We start from the raw sequence: 19546 nt of genomic DNA on the forward strand, positions 1-19546 counted from the left end.
AGAATAAAATACCTTAATTCTTATTACTGCTTATGCCTTTTTTCAAGATCATAGTGGTGTACACGTTAAAAAACAGTATAAAAACACCAAAAAAAGCGTTAAAACATCAAATAGCAATCTAAAAACAGATAATAAAACATCAACTCATAGGGGGGAAAGCTTGACGGAAAAGGAAAGTTTTTAGCATCCTCTTAAATCCATCAAGGGATGAGGCTGTGCGGAGCTCGTCGGGCAGGGTATTCCATAATCTGGGGGCAGAGATTGAAAATGCCCTCTGTGTTGCACTATAATGAGCACTTGGAATAGACAAAAGATGTTTCCTACCCGACCGGAGAGTGCGGAGCGGATTGTATGGGGAGAGGCGGTCCTCCAAGTACCCTGGGCCCAAGCCATTTAGGGCTTTATAGGTAATAACCAACACCTTGTATTGCGCTCAGAAGCAAATGGGCAGCCAATGGAGGTCTTTCAATACAGGTGTTATATGACTGGCCCTGGACCATGCAGTGACCAGTCTAGCAGCCATGTTCTGCACCAATTGTAGCTTCCGAGTTTGGTACAAGGGTTGCCCCATGTAGAGCGCGTTACAGAAGTCCAAGCGAGAGGTTACCAGAGCATGTACCACGGTTTCAAGGTCAGCCCAGCCCAGGTAGGGACGCAGCTGGTGTATCAGCTGAAGCTGAAAACCGGTGCGCCTGACCGTCGCATCCACCTGAGATGTGAGGTGGAGCGACGAGTCCAGGAGCATGCCCAGGCTGCGAACAGAGTCCTTCACAGGGAGCGTGACCCCATTCAGGACAGGTGGAACAATTTCCTTCCCCAGACCAGGGGAACCTATCACCAGTACTTCTGTTTTCTCTGGATTCAAACTGTCTGTTTTCCCCTCATCCAGCCCATTACTGACTCCAAGCAGGCATTTAGAGGAGAGATGCCATCCTTAGTCACTGCATCAGTCGGAGACACAGAGAAGACTATTTGGGTGTCATCAGCGTACTGATAACACCGTGCCCCGTATCTCCGGATGATCTCTCCCAGTGGCTTCATGTAAATGTTGAATAGCATGGGGGACAAAATCGCTCCTTGAGGGACCCCAGAAGTAAGAGCCCTCTTGTCAGAGCGACAGTCCCCCAGCTCCACCATCTACCCGAGAGGTAGGAACGGAACCACTGCAAAGCAGTGCCCCCGATACCCAACTCCCTCAGGCGATCCAGAAGGATACCATGGTCGATGGTATCAAAGGCTGCTAAGATGTCCAAGAGCACTAACAGGGACACGCTACCCCTGTCCATGCCCAGACGGAGGTCATCGACTAAGGTGACCATGGCCGTCTCAACTCCATAGCCCGCCCGGAAGCCAGTTTGAAATGGGTCCAGAAAATCAGTCTCCTCCAAGATCCCCTGGAGCTGGAAGGCAACTGCCCTCTCGATCACCTTCCCCAGAAATGGTAACAGCGAGACAGGCCAATAATTGTTCCGAATTAGGGGATCTAGGGAGGGCTTTTTCAACAAAGGTTTTACTATGGCCGTCTTCAGAGTAGATGTAAACTGCCCTTCCCTAAGAGATGAATTAATGATGCTGTGTAACATCTCTGTAACAACCGCTCCCCTTTGAGCTGTTAACCATGAAGGGCAGGGATCAAGAGAACAAGTCATCTTCCTAACGTTCCGAAGGATCTTGTCCACACCCTCGGTACTAACAGACTCAAATTGATCCAGTATAACCAAGTCCACGGAAGCTCTGGATGCCTCTACTCTAGGATCTGAACTAATACTGGCGTCGAGATCAGCTCTTATCCGAGAGATTTTATCCGCGAAGAAGTTGTTAAACTTGGCACAGCAGGCCTTAGATGGTTCCAAAATAGGGTTCAGGGCGGGGGAGAGTTGAGTGAGCTCCCTCACAACCCTGAACAGCTCTGCCGAACGCGACTCCGCGGACGCAATACGTGCAGTAAAGAATGAGTTCTTCGCTGCATCTATTGCCACTCCGTAGGCCTTCAAATGAGACTTTGGGAGTGCCTTGTTGGCTAAGAGATGATATCTTCGCCAGTCGCGCTCTAGTCGTTGTGCAGCACACTTCCTTGCCCTGAGATCTTCCGTATACCAGGGCTTTTTGTTGGAAGCAGGCCGGAAAGGACGCTTGGGAGCGATACTGTGTATAGCCCTGGAGAGATCTGTATCCCAGGTGTTAGTCAGGGCATCTACAGAATCGCCATCAGTGCCAACCATATACCCTTCTAGGGCTTCTTGGAACCTTTTGGGTTCCATCAGCCTTCGAGGGTGGAGCATTCTAATAGGTCCGCCACCCCCGGGAGGGATTTGGGTAGATGCCTTGATGTTAGCCTCGACCAGGAAGTGATCCGTCCATGACAAGGCGGAGATGTTAGTAACTTCCGCTGGAATCCTGGCATTGCTTCTGTAATCTCCTTCCTTTGCAAAGGAGAAGGAGAAACAAAGTACAGTCATCCCTCCATATTTGCGGCTTTGATATTTGCAGATCTGATTATTCATGGATTTCATTAATATGTTCTCTCTAGGAATCTCTAGGTCCTCCAGTGCAACTCTGTGGTCAACTTTAACTAAAAGTTGCACGGAAAGACCATTTGTAGCTACTCCAGTGCCATTCTATGGTCAGTGTATGTTGGACATTGACCACAGAGTTGCACTGGAGGACCTAGAGATTCCTAGAGAGAACATATTAATGAAATCCGTCCTGTCAGGTAAAAACAGTGTTTTTGTTATTTGCTGTTTTTCCATATTCACAGGGGTCTTGTTCCCCTAACCCTAGCGAATATGGAGGGACAACTGTATTCAAGGTGGTGTTTATTAAAGTGGGAGAAGTCCTGAGGACAAGAATTTTGCTGCTTTCTGCAAGCACTTGCCTGCTGGTTGTGTTCACTTCTGTTCCCTCCTTAGGCAGGTAGATCCCTCAGCTGGTATATCCAGGAGCCAGACAAGAACTATGTAGCTTCTGCGAACACTGGCTGAGTGCATAGTTGGCTTTCTATGCTGGTGGGATGGTTGTTATCACTGGACAGATTGGGCTAGGGCACAAGTGGGCAAATGCATGCAGGCCACGGGCCAACTTCCATCCAGACCCCTCTGCAGTCTGTACACCAACACAGGAAACCCAGATACCTCCAATTTCCTTTGCATTCAGTCTCAAAATGGAGATTGGAAGTGATGTCATGTTACTTCCTCTTGTCATTTCAAGGACTATAGAAGGAAACTGAGATGTTTGGGGGGTGTTAGAGGATTGGGGGGGCTTGGGAGAGTGTGATGAGGGCATTTTCATATGTTTTCATGCATTTGGGATACTTTCTGTATTATTTGGGGATAAAAATTACTCAAAAATCCTTAAAATTTTTTTTATTGATTTTCAAATCTTTATAAGACCATCAAATATAACAGGCATACAATGAAACTAAGGAAGTAAGGGGGAAATGAGAAGAAACAAGAACAAAAACACAGAATTTGCTGTTGCTCATTGATTACTGGGCTGCAAGATCCCATGAATATGACCCAATCTGGAGTTAGAATAGTGCTTGCATTGAGTTGTAAAGTGTCCTTCCAGAAGTTGTTGTGTAGGTTGGAGGTGATGTGAAGAGTCATTTACATAATCAATAAAAAGCTTCCAGTCCTCATAAAACATGCCATGTCTTGGTTTTTTGTGGGTTTTTTGGGCTATGTGGCCATGTTCTAGAAGATTTTCTTCCTGACGTTTCACCAGCATCTGTGGCTGGCATCTTCAGAGTCATGTCTTGTCTTGAATGACCATTGCAAAGTCTTGTTGTATTGGAAAGTTTTCCCATTAACCACATGTTTCATACCCTTTCCTATCCATCTTCAATAGACAGATCCCCATGTTTCCAACATTTGGCAACCTCTACATGCTGATCAATGGGGGTTGCCGGCTTTGGCAAACTGGTGGAGGGTTTTAGGAGCTACAAAAGTGGGCTCCAGTGTCCACATGCAGTCTGCAGTCCAGACTTTGCTTCCCCCAGCCTGGAAGGTGGGGTCTTGGGAAAGGTTTACCAAGAGTTTCCATCCAGGATGGATATAAACAGGTTGCTTATAAGGTTCCCAACTGCAGGATCAATGGGGAATTCCCTGAAAGATCTGGCCTTAGAAAAGTTGAATTCTTTCATCAATAAAGGTTAATAATAATAATAATAATAATAATCAAAACTGCATGTGGGAAATAAATGCATCTTCTGTTTCTGATATACATGGACAAAGATGATGTGGATGAAGATGATCTTTACAATAGGGTTTTGTGGAAAGACATTTTGAAGGAGGTGGCTCTGACAATTATGGAAAATGGAACTCTTATTTAAAAGGCCATGGCTCCCAAATTCCTACTACAATTGAATAAATATAATATGTAGCTAAGAGGAGAAGGAAAGCCCTTCAAATATATTTTTCTTAGAAAGAAAAGCACTTGATCACTATACTTCAAAATATAATATCAAAAGTTAATGCTGCTCATCAGATTTTATTTAGCCAAGTATAAAATACTAGTTCCTTTAAATGGAGATATCTGTGCAGTAATTTAAAAAGGCAGAGTAAATCAAGTTTTTAAAAATGTGGAGTTTTTCAAACAATGATAGAACACAGAGACTTAAAGGGCTCTAGAAAGCACTGTTTAACAAAGAGGGAGTGTATCCACAATGCAAAATGCCCTCAGCCTATATTATAGGAGAATATTGCACTCACTCTGCACACTCCTGTTCAGAGATAAATCCAATTGGTTTAAACAAGGATTATAATAATAATATGATTTATTTATATCCTGCCCAATCACTGGGAATCCGGGCATGTTACAACAGTAGGGAAATACAAAGCAATAGCAATAAACAATAACAATAAACATAAAATAATAAACAAATGTAATTATGCTCAGGATCAGGAGTGCAGCCACATTATACCAAGAGGGTGGAAAACCAAGATGAAATAACAAAAAGAAGTAGGATTCCAGAAATGATGTAAGTGTTGTTTTTATGTTTTTTCTTCCCACAGCTACCTAAGGCCCTGTCTGCTTGGACCAAATAAAACATCTTCACCATTTTCTCTCAGCAAGGGTGCATGTGAACAACCGCTCAGCATTGCAACTGGAATGCCATGTAATGAGGGAACACTGGGGCAGTTCTGGGGATAGAATAATCTGGGCTGCCCCCAGAGTATTCTGGTCCATGCAGACAGGGCCCATAGCAATGGGGTGGGTATAGTGTGTGTGTGTGTGTGTGTGTGTGTGTGTGTGTGTGTGTGTGTGTATCCATGTGTGTAAAGGGAGCTTGTATATTAGAATTATACCCATAAGGATCCTTGTCAATGAAGGCTGCTGGAATTCCATGCTAGGGTGGAGGAAAACACACATATGGGTTTATAGTTATGACCAAAACAGAATTAAGACAATGAGCTCCCTTTTGAGACTGAAGGGAAGGGGTGTCTCTGGGCATTCCCCATCTAGGGTCCCAGCTAGTTTCCAAGGCAATGACTCTAATACACTTCCCCAGCTAAAAACAACAACATCCAAGGTCAGGGCAGGCAGTCAAATACTCCCAAGGGATAGGAAGAGAGTACAGTATTTAGAAGATATCAGGGACCCTAAACAAAGAGAGACTGATGATTAAACCAGTTTAATTCTGTAGTATGAATAGAATTCTGTATCAGTTTAATTCTGTAGTGTAGGCACTCAAGATACTTTCGTAATTGTAATTCAAGAGCCTACCAGTGATTTCTAGCAGAGTATTCTAAGCAACTCACCAAACTACAAATCCTAGGATTCCTTAGGATGGAGCTATGGCATTTAAAGTGGCATGAAGCTTCCATAATTGCATATGGCAGATACATTTTGAGTCCATGTAGTAAAGAAGATGATTAGATATTTAAAAATAAAGGACTGGTTGTTTTGTGCAAGAGTAATAATCTTACCTTGTATTTCAGACAATTAATTTATATGTGAAATGTCTCCAAAAGCTTTATTTACAAAGATATCTCAAGGATCTCTACCCTCCACTCCCCCATCAGGGGACAGAAAAACCTAACACAGAGACATTATTGACAGTGCCTCTAATCAGCTCTTCCTGGCAGTACAAACAGACTGATCAGGAAATCAACTGCTCATGAGTGGAGCTCTGCTCCCACGCACCCAAGCTCAATTTAATAACTGCTTTCTTTCCTCCCCAAGGGATAAATAGACCTTAATTAAACCTTACTGGCGATTAGACTGGCACTGCTCAAACCAAATCCCACTCCTCTTTGTCCCCAAACCCCCACCCCACCACCACTAGTCACAAGAGATCCTTGAAGGAGCACCATGGATTGCTGGCTGAGCAGCTGCAGTTTTTTTCAACTTGGTGGCTGTACAAGCTTCTTCCAACCACACCAGGAAAGATTAGTAGCACTGAAGGATGATAACACAGAGAAGGAACAAAGTCTCAGCCCACCCCAGGTCTTCCCTTGTTGCTGCTTCTGTCTTCCCTATCTCTGAGGCAACTTTCTCTCTTCTCTGCCCTTCTACACAGTACACCAAACTTTGGCAACTTGAATGCAGAAGGGTTTATTGACAGTGCCTCTAACCAGCTGCTGCTGATCAGGAAGGAAATCAGTTATTGAGAATATGCAGCCGTTTGGATCCCACCCCATACTGTTGTTGTTGTTTGCCTTCAAGTAGTTTTGGACTTATATCCTAAGGTTGAGAGGTTTTCTTGGCAAGTTTCTTCAGAGGAGGTTTGCCATTGCCTTCCCCTGAGACTTGCCAAGGTCACCCAGTGAGTTTCATGGCTGAGCTGGGAATTGATCCCTGGTCTCCAGAGTCATAATCCAATGCTCAAACTAAGCCACACTAGCTCCCTCCACTCCATAATATAATACTCAAAACCTAAGAGTACATCCAATAAGTTCAAGAACTCTGAAAACTACTGTAGTAGATAACCAAGAGGAAGCAAAAAACTATCCTAGCCTAACCCATAGGCAAAGCATGGCAGGTATGCTGGTTGTTTCTAGCCACGTTTGGGCTCATGGTTAGGTTCAAGACAAAGACCAACCAAAATAATACGCTATGTATATATAGAGCTGTTCCTTGCCACGATTCCATGATAGTGGGGACAAACTGCAACGTGTGGTATTAGGTGGAGAATTCAGCCACCTCAATACTGAGGTGCGGCTTTGATATTTCCAGATTTGATTATTCACAGATTTGATCAATATGTTCTCTCTAGGAATCTCTAGGTCCTCCACTGCAACTCTATGGTCAACTTTAACTAAAGGTTGAACTGAAAGACCTAGAGATTCCTAGAGAGAATGCTCTACTGGGCATTTCTAGCTTCTCCGGTGCAGTTCTATGGTCAGTGTCTGTTGGATGTTGGCCACAGCGTTGCACTGGAAGACCTAGAGGTTCCTAGAGAGGTGTCCTCTCTGATAAAAACATGGCATTTTTGTTATTTGCAGTTTTTCCATATTTGCGGAAACCCTAGTGAATATGGAGGGTCAAGTGTAATTCTAGTCATACTTGAAAACTATGTATGCTGATGTCTGCTGAGAGGTTTAAAATTTACATAGGAAATTAAAAAAAGATTTCTGGTTTGCAGGGGAGGGGGGAGGCACAGATGATTCCCTGCATAGCTCTTTGCTCTTCCACAACTAAATTACTAGTTAAGTTGCAAAATAAGCTATGAAAAGTGGTCCAATTGGCATAGTTTATACATATTACAGCTTTAATTGTAATGAAATCTGGATTGGCTAAGCATGATTTTAAAAGTTTTTTTTTTAAAAGTAAGGAATATCCTGAATTCTGTGTAGCGACACTAAATATCTCAAGGAGTGTAATATGGAAGATGGAGCAATCTTGTTTTCTGCTGCTCACGAAACTAGGACTGCATCTACACTACAGAAGTAATGCATTTTGACATTGCTTTAACTGCCATGGCTCAATGCTATGGAATTTTGGGATCTGTAGTTTTGTGAGATATTCAGCCTTCTCTGTCAGAGAGCTCTTGTACCCCAATAGACTGAAAATCCCAGGATTCCAAAAGATGGAGCCATGGCAGTTAAAATTGTTTCAAACTGCATAAATTCTGCAGTGTGGCAGCAGCCTAGAATGCAAACCAAAGGATTCAAAGAACAAGAAAAGAGATTCCACCTAAACTTTAGAAAGAACTTCTTGACTGGAAGAGCTGTACAACAATGGAACAGATTGCCTTAGAGGGTGATGGACTCTCCATCTGTGAAGGTCTTTAAACAGAGGTTGGATGCGCATCTTTAAGGAGTATTTTAGTTTTGTATTCTTGCATGGCACGAAGTTGGATTAAAAGGCCCTCTTGGTCCCTTCCAATTATAAGATTCTATGGGGGGATGCAGACAGGGAGAAAGGGATGGTGAGACGCCACCCCTTTTTGCCCCCGACGGAGCCCGCAGCAACCAAATGGCGTGGCCTCCAGGAGTCCTAAAAAGAACATGCTCCTGGCGGGTTCTTCTTAGGGTGTGCATGCACGCGGCCATTAGTACCCTCGCACGCTGATGACGTCAGTGCAGCACAGCACCGTTGGGACACTGCACCGTGCGTATGTCATCATGGTGACCCCCGTGTGGATGGGGGTGAGCCATTATGGCACAGTAGGGCTCGGGAGTGTGAGGACGTTCCACTCTCCCAAGCCCTAAAATCGGCCCCAGGCCAGTACTTTGCACCATTCTGTACCGAGCCTAAGATTCAGTCATTCACAGGACTTGGTACATTGGACCTGCCTGAAAGACAAACCAAAAAATGGTGACTGCACTTTTCCCCTTTGAAAATCCTGCAGTCTCTTCTATTTGCCCTTCCACTCTTGATGCCAGTGACTGGTCTCATGTCACAGTGGGCCTGTTAGTCTTGTATGTGAAGCAGGTGATTGGTCTCGTAGGTGCAAGGCCTTCTATGTCACCAAATACTAAAGAAAATCCCAGGTGTCATGATCATCTGGTTGCCATAAGCTTACATGCTCAATATCGCAATAGGATTTCAATGTTTCCTGGTCAGGTTATTAAGAGGCACTGGGGAAGCCTTTTATTTTGGGTACTTTTAGAAGAAAGTGTCTCTACCTTGCTGATTTCCTGCATTAGAAACCACCAAACACCATAAATCATTTTGTTTTAAATCTCTGGTCCAGTTTTTTTACTGCCATCAAACCAATCGCACAGGGCTTTCCGGTTTTTCCTTCATCATCACTGCTGTGGTTTATTTATGTGGATCTAGCTCTCCAAGTTCCTTCAGTCGGTTGTCCATTTTAAAAGAGTCTCTTTTGGAGACTCTGGATTCTAGGGCAAACATTTATTTGTGTTTTCAGGCTCTGGCTGCCCTGGAGATTTCCTGTCGGTTATTTTCCTATTACTTTTATCCTACAATAGTACCTTGTAGAGGATGAAGGCAGCAATGCTAGTCCTAGTCACACCATTAATTAACCAAAATTCAGATGTAATAAAAGAATAACAGAATGAGTGCAGTTATGAAGATCCTTCTGGAACTAGTTTATACACACTTATTATATCACTTTCCGACACCAGTTTGATTCAGTAAGAACTTAGTAAAAGAATCATAAAAACTAAGGCTGCATTATGCACTGCAGAAATAATGCAGTTTGATGCTGCCTCAACTGCCATGGCTCCATCCTACAGAGTCCTGGGATTTATAGTTTTGTGAGATATTTAACCTTCTCTTTCAGAGAGCTCTGGTGCCACAACAGACTACAAATCCCAAGATTCCATAACATGACAGTTAAAGCAGTGTCAAACTGTGTTAATTCTGCAGTGTGGCAGAAGCTATAGTTCCACAGTACTGAGTGGGATTCCCTCCTAGGTATCTTGTGCACCGGGTTTCTGCCTAAAATAGAGTGGAACAGGCTACAAAGGGTGTTAACCAGGGCAGGAGAAACTCTGGAACTCAGAGTTGTTGGGCTCCAGTTCCTATTAGCCTCAGGCAGGATGGTTAATTGTTAGGGATAATGGGGAATATGATTCAAGAATTAGAGAACCACAGGTTCCCCCTCTCTTGGTTTATATGGGGAACCTCATGGACTATACAGGGGTGGAGACCAAACAAATCTCCCCAAGTCTGCTTCTGGTTCTCAAAACCAGTATTATATTTTAGGTTGAACAGTACAGGGAGCCTTGCAACCTTTTCAGTGGTACACTGTTGCACCTGGAGGCCTCCAGGAGCAGTAATTCATCCTCTTGCTGGGGATGGCAGCACAAACAGGTTGGTCTGGGGATTCTGGAGATGTTGAAGGCCACAAAAGCATCCTTAGGAAGCCACCTGAGGCCTCAGGCCAGCTCTCTGCACAAACCTCTCCGTTCTTTTAGACTGTGATAGATCTCAGCAAAAAAGGGCCCTTGAGAAAAGGTGAACTTGGAAAATTGTGGACTGCCAGGCAATTGTTGCAAAGAGATTGCCACAGGAAAGAAGGTGGGGAAAAGTGTCAGCAAGCCATGATCCTGTGTCCTCTCAAGCAGAGATTGCCTCCATGGTTTTGGCTATCACATTATTCTTAAGTAAGGCAATAGGGCTATGTACCTTTGAACTAGCCCCTTTTGAAAGGGTGGCAACTGTAACAGATGTAGCATAGTGGATCAGTTGTCTTGCTCGCCCCAAAAAGGGAAAAAGAATTCTTCTTACAAGGGCTGCTAGCTGACGTAAGCCTTTGCTAACACAAGAAGCTCAGGACTTTGTAAAAGGCCTTAGGGTGAGGAATCATGGGTCAATGTTGCCTCCACCATCTTCTGCCTTCTAGATATAATGGGAATGCAAAATGATTTCCTCCATGCCAAAGGAGGAGCACCAGTGATTTTTTATGCTACCACGCAAGGAATAAGGTTGGTTCCTAATAACAGACCAAAGAAGCAAGAGTCTAGGAGTTTGAGTCCCATCCTACATACTTAGCCATAGGAAATTATCACACAGGGATGGGGATTGGGATGGGAAAGGATTGGAGAAGTTCACTCTTCTGTCCTTATCCTGTCTGTGACCGTGATCGCGAGAAAAAAATTCACACAAGTCGTGCTGATCTGATTATTTTGCCACCAGTGAAGTGGAATTGTATTAACAGGTTCTTCTACTAATACAAAATGAGAGGAAATCAGGGGACAATTCCACTTCACTCACAAGACAAGGACAGGATCAGCGCGGTGTCATATGAAAGTCTTTTGCACTATTGTTGTCATTTGCACTTCCCGAACAGGACAACGTCCAGATTGGTGTAACGTCATGAGAACGTCCTTCTCATGAATGTACGGGATGGATGCAACAAGGACGGGACAGGGATGTCCTTTTCCCCTGAAGAGTTCTCTGGGAAGGGGGAAAAATCCTCTCTAGGCCAATCACTATCTCTCAGCCTAACATACCTTAAACAGCCATTGTGAGAATAAGCAGGGTGGGGGCACATATACTGCCTTGAATGTCTTGGAGAAAAATGAGACTTAAATGCAACAATAAATAAATAGTATAGCTCATGTAAAAGGAATAAATATCATAATGATCTTGAATGACTTGGGAATTAATTCTCTTTTTCTGCAAATGTATTTGTGACACAGAAGAGCAGAAGGTCAGTATATGAGGCAGGAGGATAGAAAGGTGTGTGTGAATATGACTGTGTGTGTATGTGTGTGAGAGAGAGAGACAGAAGGAGGAGGGAGAGATGGATGTCTAATGGTAAACGGACTTTTCAAGCCTTTGAAGTCTCGCTAGTCATGATCACACAATAGCTGTGGATTAAACGGAGATCACAATATATGGTGTGAAATCTTAATAAAAAACATAAATGAAGATTTGTGGCCCAGCTTCTGCTTGAAAGGAAAAAGGATGCACTGCTGTATGTGAATGCAGTTCACTGTTTGATCCAAATTACTTCAGACCAACTTTCTGTATTATCGCACACAGCAGCAGTAGCAACCAATAAAACCTTCAGACACAGTTAAATGTTTGTCATATTATCTGCTGACAGCTCTTTATACCCAGTGTTTCTACTGAGTAGGGCAGCTGATCACACACATATGATGGTGATGAAAAGAAGGGGTCCTTTCCGCTTCCACCCTTTTTGTGAATGATGAATTAATTCTACATTTTTATTTATATTGGAAAGATGCCAGTTTTATTCAGAAAAAAATAGAAAGCTGTTTACTCCTGGGATTAGAGCAGTTAAAAACCCCACTCCTATAAAATGGTTTGGAAAAGATATTAGGAAGGATATGTACAACATTATATGCAGTCAAGAATGAGCCTAAAGTTTTAAGAGGTAGTTCTCCTTTTTCCTTCACAGTATTAAGTCTCTGTGTAATAAGTGATCGAATTACAATGTTGTTTTCCTTTTGAGGACAAAAACTACCATAGTTGTTTGATGATTTAAAAAAAAAAACTCCAAGAAACTGGCAATGGGGAAAGGACTGTTCTCTTGGGGCCAGAATTGGTCTGTTGTTAAAATATTTCAGCAGAACTTGGAGGATGGCATACTTTCCCATCAAAGGAACAGGGCCCCATAAAGTATCACTTTACTTCCTTCTGTTTTTCTCATTTTTCACTACAGATCAACCTGTAATAATTCTGTGTTCTACAATGTTATGATTAGGTCTCACCTCCCCACTCCAATCTTGCCCAAATTGTAACAAAATTCTTACTGAAATACAAGATTTCTGGATGCACTAATGAAAGGGACTTAGATTATTATTAACTTGGCCAAAGGGAGTGGGGTTAGATGAAGTAAGAGGAATGTCATCTTTTACTCTGAAGTAAAACAGGCAGCCTATATGTGAGCCTACTGATAAAAAATGGCTGTGTGTGTTACAAATGTAGCAACCTGGCTATCCTTGCCTTCCTAGGGGAAGAACGTACTGCTAAATTAAGATGACATCTAACCCAAATCCTTCAGTGTAATTCACCCTTCCTTTTTATATCACTTCTAGGAAACTTGCTGCATATGCTAAAAACAAAGGTTAAGAACCACAATAGTGTAACAATTTAACAGAGCCTTCTTTTGGACAGAAGAGCTAGATATTTCTGCTGTGTGTACAAGTCAACTGAGAGGTGAAAAGGTCACTCTTACCCATTTCCTTGAGCTCCATGTTGAAAAGTTCCAGCCAACAAGCATCAATTTCATCCAGGTCATAGCGACTTGTTCTTTGGGAGTATGGTCTGGTGACATCTAAACTATCAGAGCTGGACTGGTTGCTTGGTGAGGTCTGTGGTGAAGAATGCTCTAGCAGAGGAATTATCCTTTAAAAAAGAGGGAGGGGGAAGCATAAGCATAAAAGAGCAGTATAGGGTAGAGTCAGTTCATTAGCAGTGGGACAGGCATCAGTATTGTTGTTGTGTGCACTCAAGTTCTTTCCAACTCGTGGTGACCCTAAGGGTATCACAGGGCTTTCATGGCAAGATTTGTCCAGAGGGGGTTTGCCTTTAATCTCCTCTGAGACTGACAGTGTGCGACTTGCCCAAGGTCATCCAGTGGGTTTCGATGACCAAGCAGGGATTTGGACTCTGGTCCAAATTAGAGACTCATAGTATAATGTTCAAACTGCTAGGAAGGAGCCAGTCAGTGCCTCAGTGGTGGTAAAGCATCAGTATGCTGAAATTAAATCAAAGTCATAAAGCATGGAGAGCAACAAGCAAAAAGTAAAGTAATCGCTGACTGAATTACCTTTGTGATAACCATTTTAGTGGAAGCAAACCTATTCCATAAAACTGTCCTGGTGTCTCCCAAGAAACATTGGAGTCCTAGTTTCTGTAAAGCTGTTAAGTATTCTATCATGAAGAAGTCTATTCACAGATCTATGGTCCCTAAAATTTCAGTCATGCTCATCCACAGTTTTTAGTAATGTGTGCAAAAAGGAGAATTCAATGAGTCTTAAAATCTTGTAGATTCACACGCCTCCAAAAAAAGTTATTAAAAGTAATAATATTCCATAGGTCAAGTCTTCCATTTTACATGGGCAGTAGTTTGCAACTGACAAATGATGTGAGGCACCTATTCATTCTTATCAAAGACAAATTAGAATAATCTAAGCAGTGGTGCTAGCTTGAGACGCCCTAAAAGACAAGTATCCTGTCATGTTGCCAAAACTAGCTCTATAAAATTAATTGTTTGCTGGGTAACTACTGTTGATGACTTTTCTGACAATCAGAAAATCCTTTTTAAATGATCTAACATGAGGATAATAAAATGTGTTTATACTTAGGATTACATATCCACTTAATAACTAGCTGAGTCAAAGGTTAACTCTCCAACTGAAGCAGAGTCCTCTGTAACTTTAGCCCTGACTGCACTGTTCAAGTGATTCATATAGCAAACAGTCTTGGGATGACCAACCCTACTACAACAAACACTTACATACTATGGCCTGTTACAGACTGCCAAAATAAAGCTGCTTCGGGTCTCTTTGGAGATATATTATTTAAATGATGCATGGGTCCTAAGACTCCGGAGGTCGCACCAAAGCCACACTCCATTCCTAAGCACTGGAGTGCAGTTTTGGTGCAGCTTCCGGATTCTTAGGACCCATGCATCATTTAAATAGCATATCTCCAAAGAGACCCGAAGCAGCTTTATTTTGGCAGTCTGTAACAGGCCTATGGAAGGGCCTGCCCTTTTCTCTCATGTGGAGAAATACTTGCATGAAGAGGTACCATCACCCATCAGCTATCAATTAAAAAGAAACAGGTTGCATTGAGAAAAACAAAACTCCTTCAATCAGAGCCTACTCCCTAGCTTTTAATCCTAAAGTCTTTATGATTATCTTATCAAAATGGACCTCCAGCATTAACTTTGAAATCATTGCAAGACTGTCTCCAAGTATCAATAAAGATTAGAGATAGTTTGCTTCATTCTAGAGGCAAGAGGTCCTAATGGTGTCCACATAATAATACTTTTAAAAAAGTGATAATAATGAACTAAGGGGCAAAACAGACCGGCAATAAGAGCCGGCTTGGGGGTGGCATGAGGGCATAGCAACCACATGCCTCATGCCCCAACTCACACCACCAGCCTGACTAGATGGCAAGTAGCGTAGGAACACTGTTGTGACGCAGCGACCAGATGCTGCATGCCTCAGGAACGGAGAAGAGCTGCGGTGGCAGTAAAAGGAGCACCCTTTCCCCGGCACACAAAAAAATGGCTTTCTGCTACTCTTTTTTGCACTGGGAAAAGGCCAGATCAGGGCCATGGCATGTGGTTGCTGTGGCCTCAATCTGGCACACAAAGGGACGGCATAATGCCGTCCCTTTAGGACTGTCTGTTTTTGCCTTAAGTAACTACCAAATTGATGGCTTTTAGCAGGTCTCCAAAACCTGCTTTCTGAAGCAAGCTATTTCACTTTTGCTTAATCACTGGGCCAGGCAGGCACAGGTAATTCTCTCTAGAGGCAAAATATTTGGATAATCTAATTGTAACATATCCCCAGCATTATATATAGTTACAGATGACAAATGCTCCCAGCTGAAAATGCTCTAAAGTACACGCAATACTGTAGATGCCTAATTCTGAAAGTTACCTAAAGGTTAGATGAAGATAAGAAAGACATGTGTGCAGAACTGACCGTTTACAAGGAAGTTTGGAAATGTGAAGCCTTTATGAAAGAAGAAAACCTAGCAACACTCTGGTTGAGGTGCAAAATTCTGAAGGACTGCTCTAGAACAGATGTAAATTTTCCTGGCTGATCAAGAGAGAGATGGCACAACTAAGATTACTGTGTAAGTTTATGATCTAAGGACTTCTTTCAAGCCCAATGTAAGAAGGGTTTTTTTTTTGTTTTGTTTACCGTATATACTCAACTATAAATCCATCTCATGTATGAGTCAAGGTTATGTTTTGGAGCCTAAATTATGGATTTTGATATGACCCGTGGATAGGCTGAGTGAGAAAACTCTGGGGCATGTAACAAAGCAATTTTTTCAGGAGAAAAGCAAAGGAAAACAATCCCAAAGAACTTAACAAAATATAATTTCAGCAGGCCTAACTGTTTGTGTTTATACTAAAGGCAGGATGGATGAGAGAATGGAGAGAGAGTCAGTGTTCCAGGACAGACAACGTTCTTGCCTTCCACCAGAGGATAGTTCCTTTTTTCAATAAAATTTAAAGTACAGCATTTACATTGATCCGTGGATGTCGACTCAGGATTTTAGGTCAATTTTTTTGACTAAAATTTCAGGAGTTTATGCAGTATTTAAATCTGGCTGTTTTCCTGCTTTTCCTCTGGAGCATTAGGGGCTTTCCACAAACACATGCAGGATTTTTGATCCTTTGGACTTGTGTTTCTTCTTGTATTTGGGAATAGGTTTGACTCAGCATGCGACCAGCCACTCCAAGGCAAATCAGAACTAGGATCCCTGGAGTTTTTCTTTTGTTTGACCCTGAGTCTAAAACAATGGTCTTATTGACTCAAATGAAAGGACCATCTGATAACCCATCTTTCTGTCCTCAGCTGTATGTCCCCATACATTGTGAAATGTGTCATATTTTCTGTTTTCTTTTCTCACACTCTAGTACTTAAAGGGAAATTGCATTGCTATGGGTCATATCCCTTGACAAGACGTAACTTTCCATGAAGTCACATTTGCCTTTTTTAGCAACTTTCACATGTGGGGTTTTAAAAATGAGATAATAACTTATCTTCAGCCACTGTCGTCATGATGTTGTCAGTGTGTGTGTGTGTGTGTGTGTGTGTGTATATATATATATATATCATAGTCTTTCTTCCACTGGTTGCATCTGTTCTAATCAGAGATGCCACTTTCTACAGTAGCCTCTAGATGTGTTGACCTATAACAGCCTCAGCATGGCCACTGGTGGATAGTAGTAGTTGTGGTTCTACATGTCTGGAGGATGTCGGATTAGAGAAAGTGGTAAAGGTAGACATCTATTTGTTCTGTACGTACTTTATGAAAACATACCTTCCCTAGACCTGTGCCAGTATTTTTCTTTCCTTCAAACAATATAGTTTACATGGACTGGTCCCTGGAAAAGGGTCATTTGGAGTGGGTGGGAGAATGGATGTTCTTGCCTTAGGGCAGCGGATTAGGTGTCTGTGTCTTTACCTTCACAATGGTATTACTGCTATAATTGTATAGTGCTCTTTCTAGTAGAGAGTGTAATGTGAACGGGACCTAGGCTGTGACACCTATGGATGGAGCAGGGACGTAGCCAAGGGAGGGGGGTTCTTGGGGTCTGGACCCCCCCTTCCGTTAGATAAAATGAATGGTGCGTGCTGCCCCATTATAATGGTGGCACTTAGTCTGGAACCCCCCCTTCCCAAAATCCTGGCTACGTCCCTGGATGGAGAGACAGTTTTCTACTGCAATACATTTAGGAGATGATTCAGTCCCTCACAGTTTCTCTCCCTTTTCTTCATCTCCTCTCCAAATGTCGTCAGTATGCACTGCTACATTCAAGGCACAGGCAGATCATGCCCTTCAGAGGCTATATATTTGTTTTAAGCTTTGTAAATTAAACAGAGGTTATATGCAATAGAAACATAAATATCATACAAATGAAATTCAGTAATAGTAGAATGTAATTATCAGTTTGGAGGTGGGAAATCAGTAGTGTTGGTATTGTTTGTTTATGTTTTGACATTTAGGTTTGTTGTTTTGTTTCAGATGTTTGTTTAAAAAGTATATGTGGTTGTATTTATGTTTAATTAAAAAGATTTTTTCTTCTTCTTCTTTTTTAAAAGCAAGTCATTAGTTACACATAACTCCAGTGGGCTGTTAGTATCCATTGGTGTTGGGTTCCAGGACACCCATCCATACTGGGTAACTAAAAACATGAGTATTCAAGTCCTCCACTATTTTATATGGCCCTGTGTCATTTTAAATACCGTATAACCCAGATGATTTTAAATGTAAATGTGGATTGTTTTAATATGTGTATACTTTGTCCATTTAAATTGCATGCATGTCCTTTTAAACTGATAAGTATTTTAATTGTTGTGTTTTAACCGGTGTGGTGCGTCTGTTAATCGTTGCTGTTTCCTGCCTCAGCGGTCCAGATACTTGGCATGATTCTTTATGACCCCTGCCACGTGAAGGCTGCCATCCAAAAAGTGCGACTACTGAGTGAAGGCATTACAGCCAGCAGCTGCACAAAGACATTGGAGTTGAGCAGAGATCTCAGGTATTATTATTATTATTATTTATTTGCAATATGTGATGGATTAAATCCGCAGATCCAGAGCTTGCTGATAAGCAGGTTCGCTGTAGTTTCTTGTGATTAGCTCCTTCTCCCAATAATGAACACATAATACATTACAAATGTAAATTGTCGAGGAATAACTTCACTTCTTTTGTGCTGTAAATATACTCTTTAAAACTGTAAAGCTATGGGGTTGCAGCTTTGTTGAATGGTGGAGCAGGTCATAGTCCTGGCTTGTGTGCCATTTATATTTTTTAGAATTTAGCATTTACATTTTTTTGAAGTAGCAAGAGGGGAGGAAAGTGTCACTTTAAAAAAGAAATCAACTATAATGACTGTAAGCTAGTCTGTACTTTTACTTTATGACTTCTGAAAAGTCCACTGGAAACAACAACAACAACAACAACAATAATAATTTATAGCCCACCTCTCCCTGGAGGATCAGGGCAGGTTACAATAAAAAAATAAAACATAGTAAAATAATAACACAATCCTTAACCCACAATTAAAATATAACAGCATAAAAATCAGTTATTAAAATCGCAATAAAAATTACAATAAAATTTGTAATTACAATGAGGCGATTAAAGAGAGAGTCAAGGAGCCACAATTATAGGGCAGTGGAGAGGGCCCATGTATTAGTCTGGGAATGCCCGTCGGAAGAGATCTGTCTTGATGGCTTTTTTAAACTACCCTGGAAACTCTTGGAAGTATGACTGTAACTAATTACTTTATAAAGTAACTCTCCAATCTTTAACCTCAGTCATTACTTTTACTTGTAAAAAGACCACACTGAAAGGTTATATACAGCAAACTACTGCAGGGAGGCATGGAATTGTCATGGTTAAGCAATTAATTTTAAAGTAACTTTTCAAGCTCTATTCTTACTCTGTGCTTTTACTTTATGTGAAAAGGCCATTGGAAGTTTATATACAGCAAACTACCCTGGGGGCCCTTGGAATTATAGCTGTAACTAATTAGTATCTTTTCAAGTTCTACTCTTAGTCTGTACTTTTTGACATGAAAAGGCCATTGGAAGCTTACAGACCTGGGTCCATAATATTATTTGAAATGTAAAACACCTCCTCCTCACAGCACAAGGAATTAAACCCACCACCCCCGTTCCACTCCCACTAGATGTGATTCTTTCCTTTCCTTTTTGTCTTGCCAGCATTACTATGAGTCTGCCGGCAACAACCTCCCACATGTTTTGATTCTGAAGTCAAACAAATAACCCTACCTACAGCTAAATCTGCCTGCATCAATCTTCTTATAATGTTTTTTGTGACGCTACAGGCTTTCTTTTCCCTAAAGCTTACTGAGGGTATCACTCAGAGTAATCACATGTATAAACCACCACTTCAGGAAGAGGGGGGAAATAACCATTCTGGATGTGTATATATG

At 42.0% G+C, this 19546-nt stretch overlaps 1 protein-coding gene and 1 long non-coding RNA gene across 9 annotated transcripts in view; one reads left to right on the forward strand and one right to left on the reverse strand.

Annotated features, from left to right (window-relative positions):
* The window catches only part of JADE2 (jade family PHD finger 2), a 231396-nt gene that overhangs the window by 87819 nt on the left and 124031 nt on the right, over nt 1–19546 (reverse strand). For all 8 annotated transcript variants that reach the window (XM_042455258.1, XM_042455257.1, XM_042455253.1 and 5 more), the window contains one exon: nt 13061–13230. In XM_042455258.1, coding sequence (XP_042311192.1) covers nt 13061–13230 — 170 coding nt within the window. The remainder of the gene's footprint in view (nt 1–13060; nt 13231–19546) is intronic.
* The window catches only part of LOC121924125, an 85510-nt gene continuing 83978 nt past the window's right edge, over nt 18015–19546 (forward strand). The window contains exon 1 of the long non-coding RNA XR_006102528.1: nt 18015–18124. This is a non-coding gene — a long non-coding RNA (uncharacterized LOC121924125). The remainder of the gene's footprint in view (nt 18125–19546) is intronic.

This window comes from Sceloporus undulatus, chromosome 2 (assembly GCF_019175285.1).
Source record: "Sceloporus undulatus isolate JIND9_A2432 ecotype Alabama chromosome 2, SceUnd_v1.1, whole genome shotgun sequence".
Lineage (NCBI taxonomy): Eukaryota > Metazoa > Chordata > Lepidosauria > Squamata > Phrynosomatidae > Sceloporus > Sceloporus undulatus.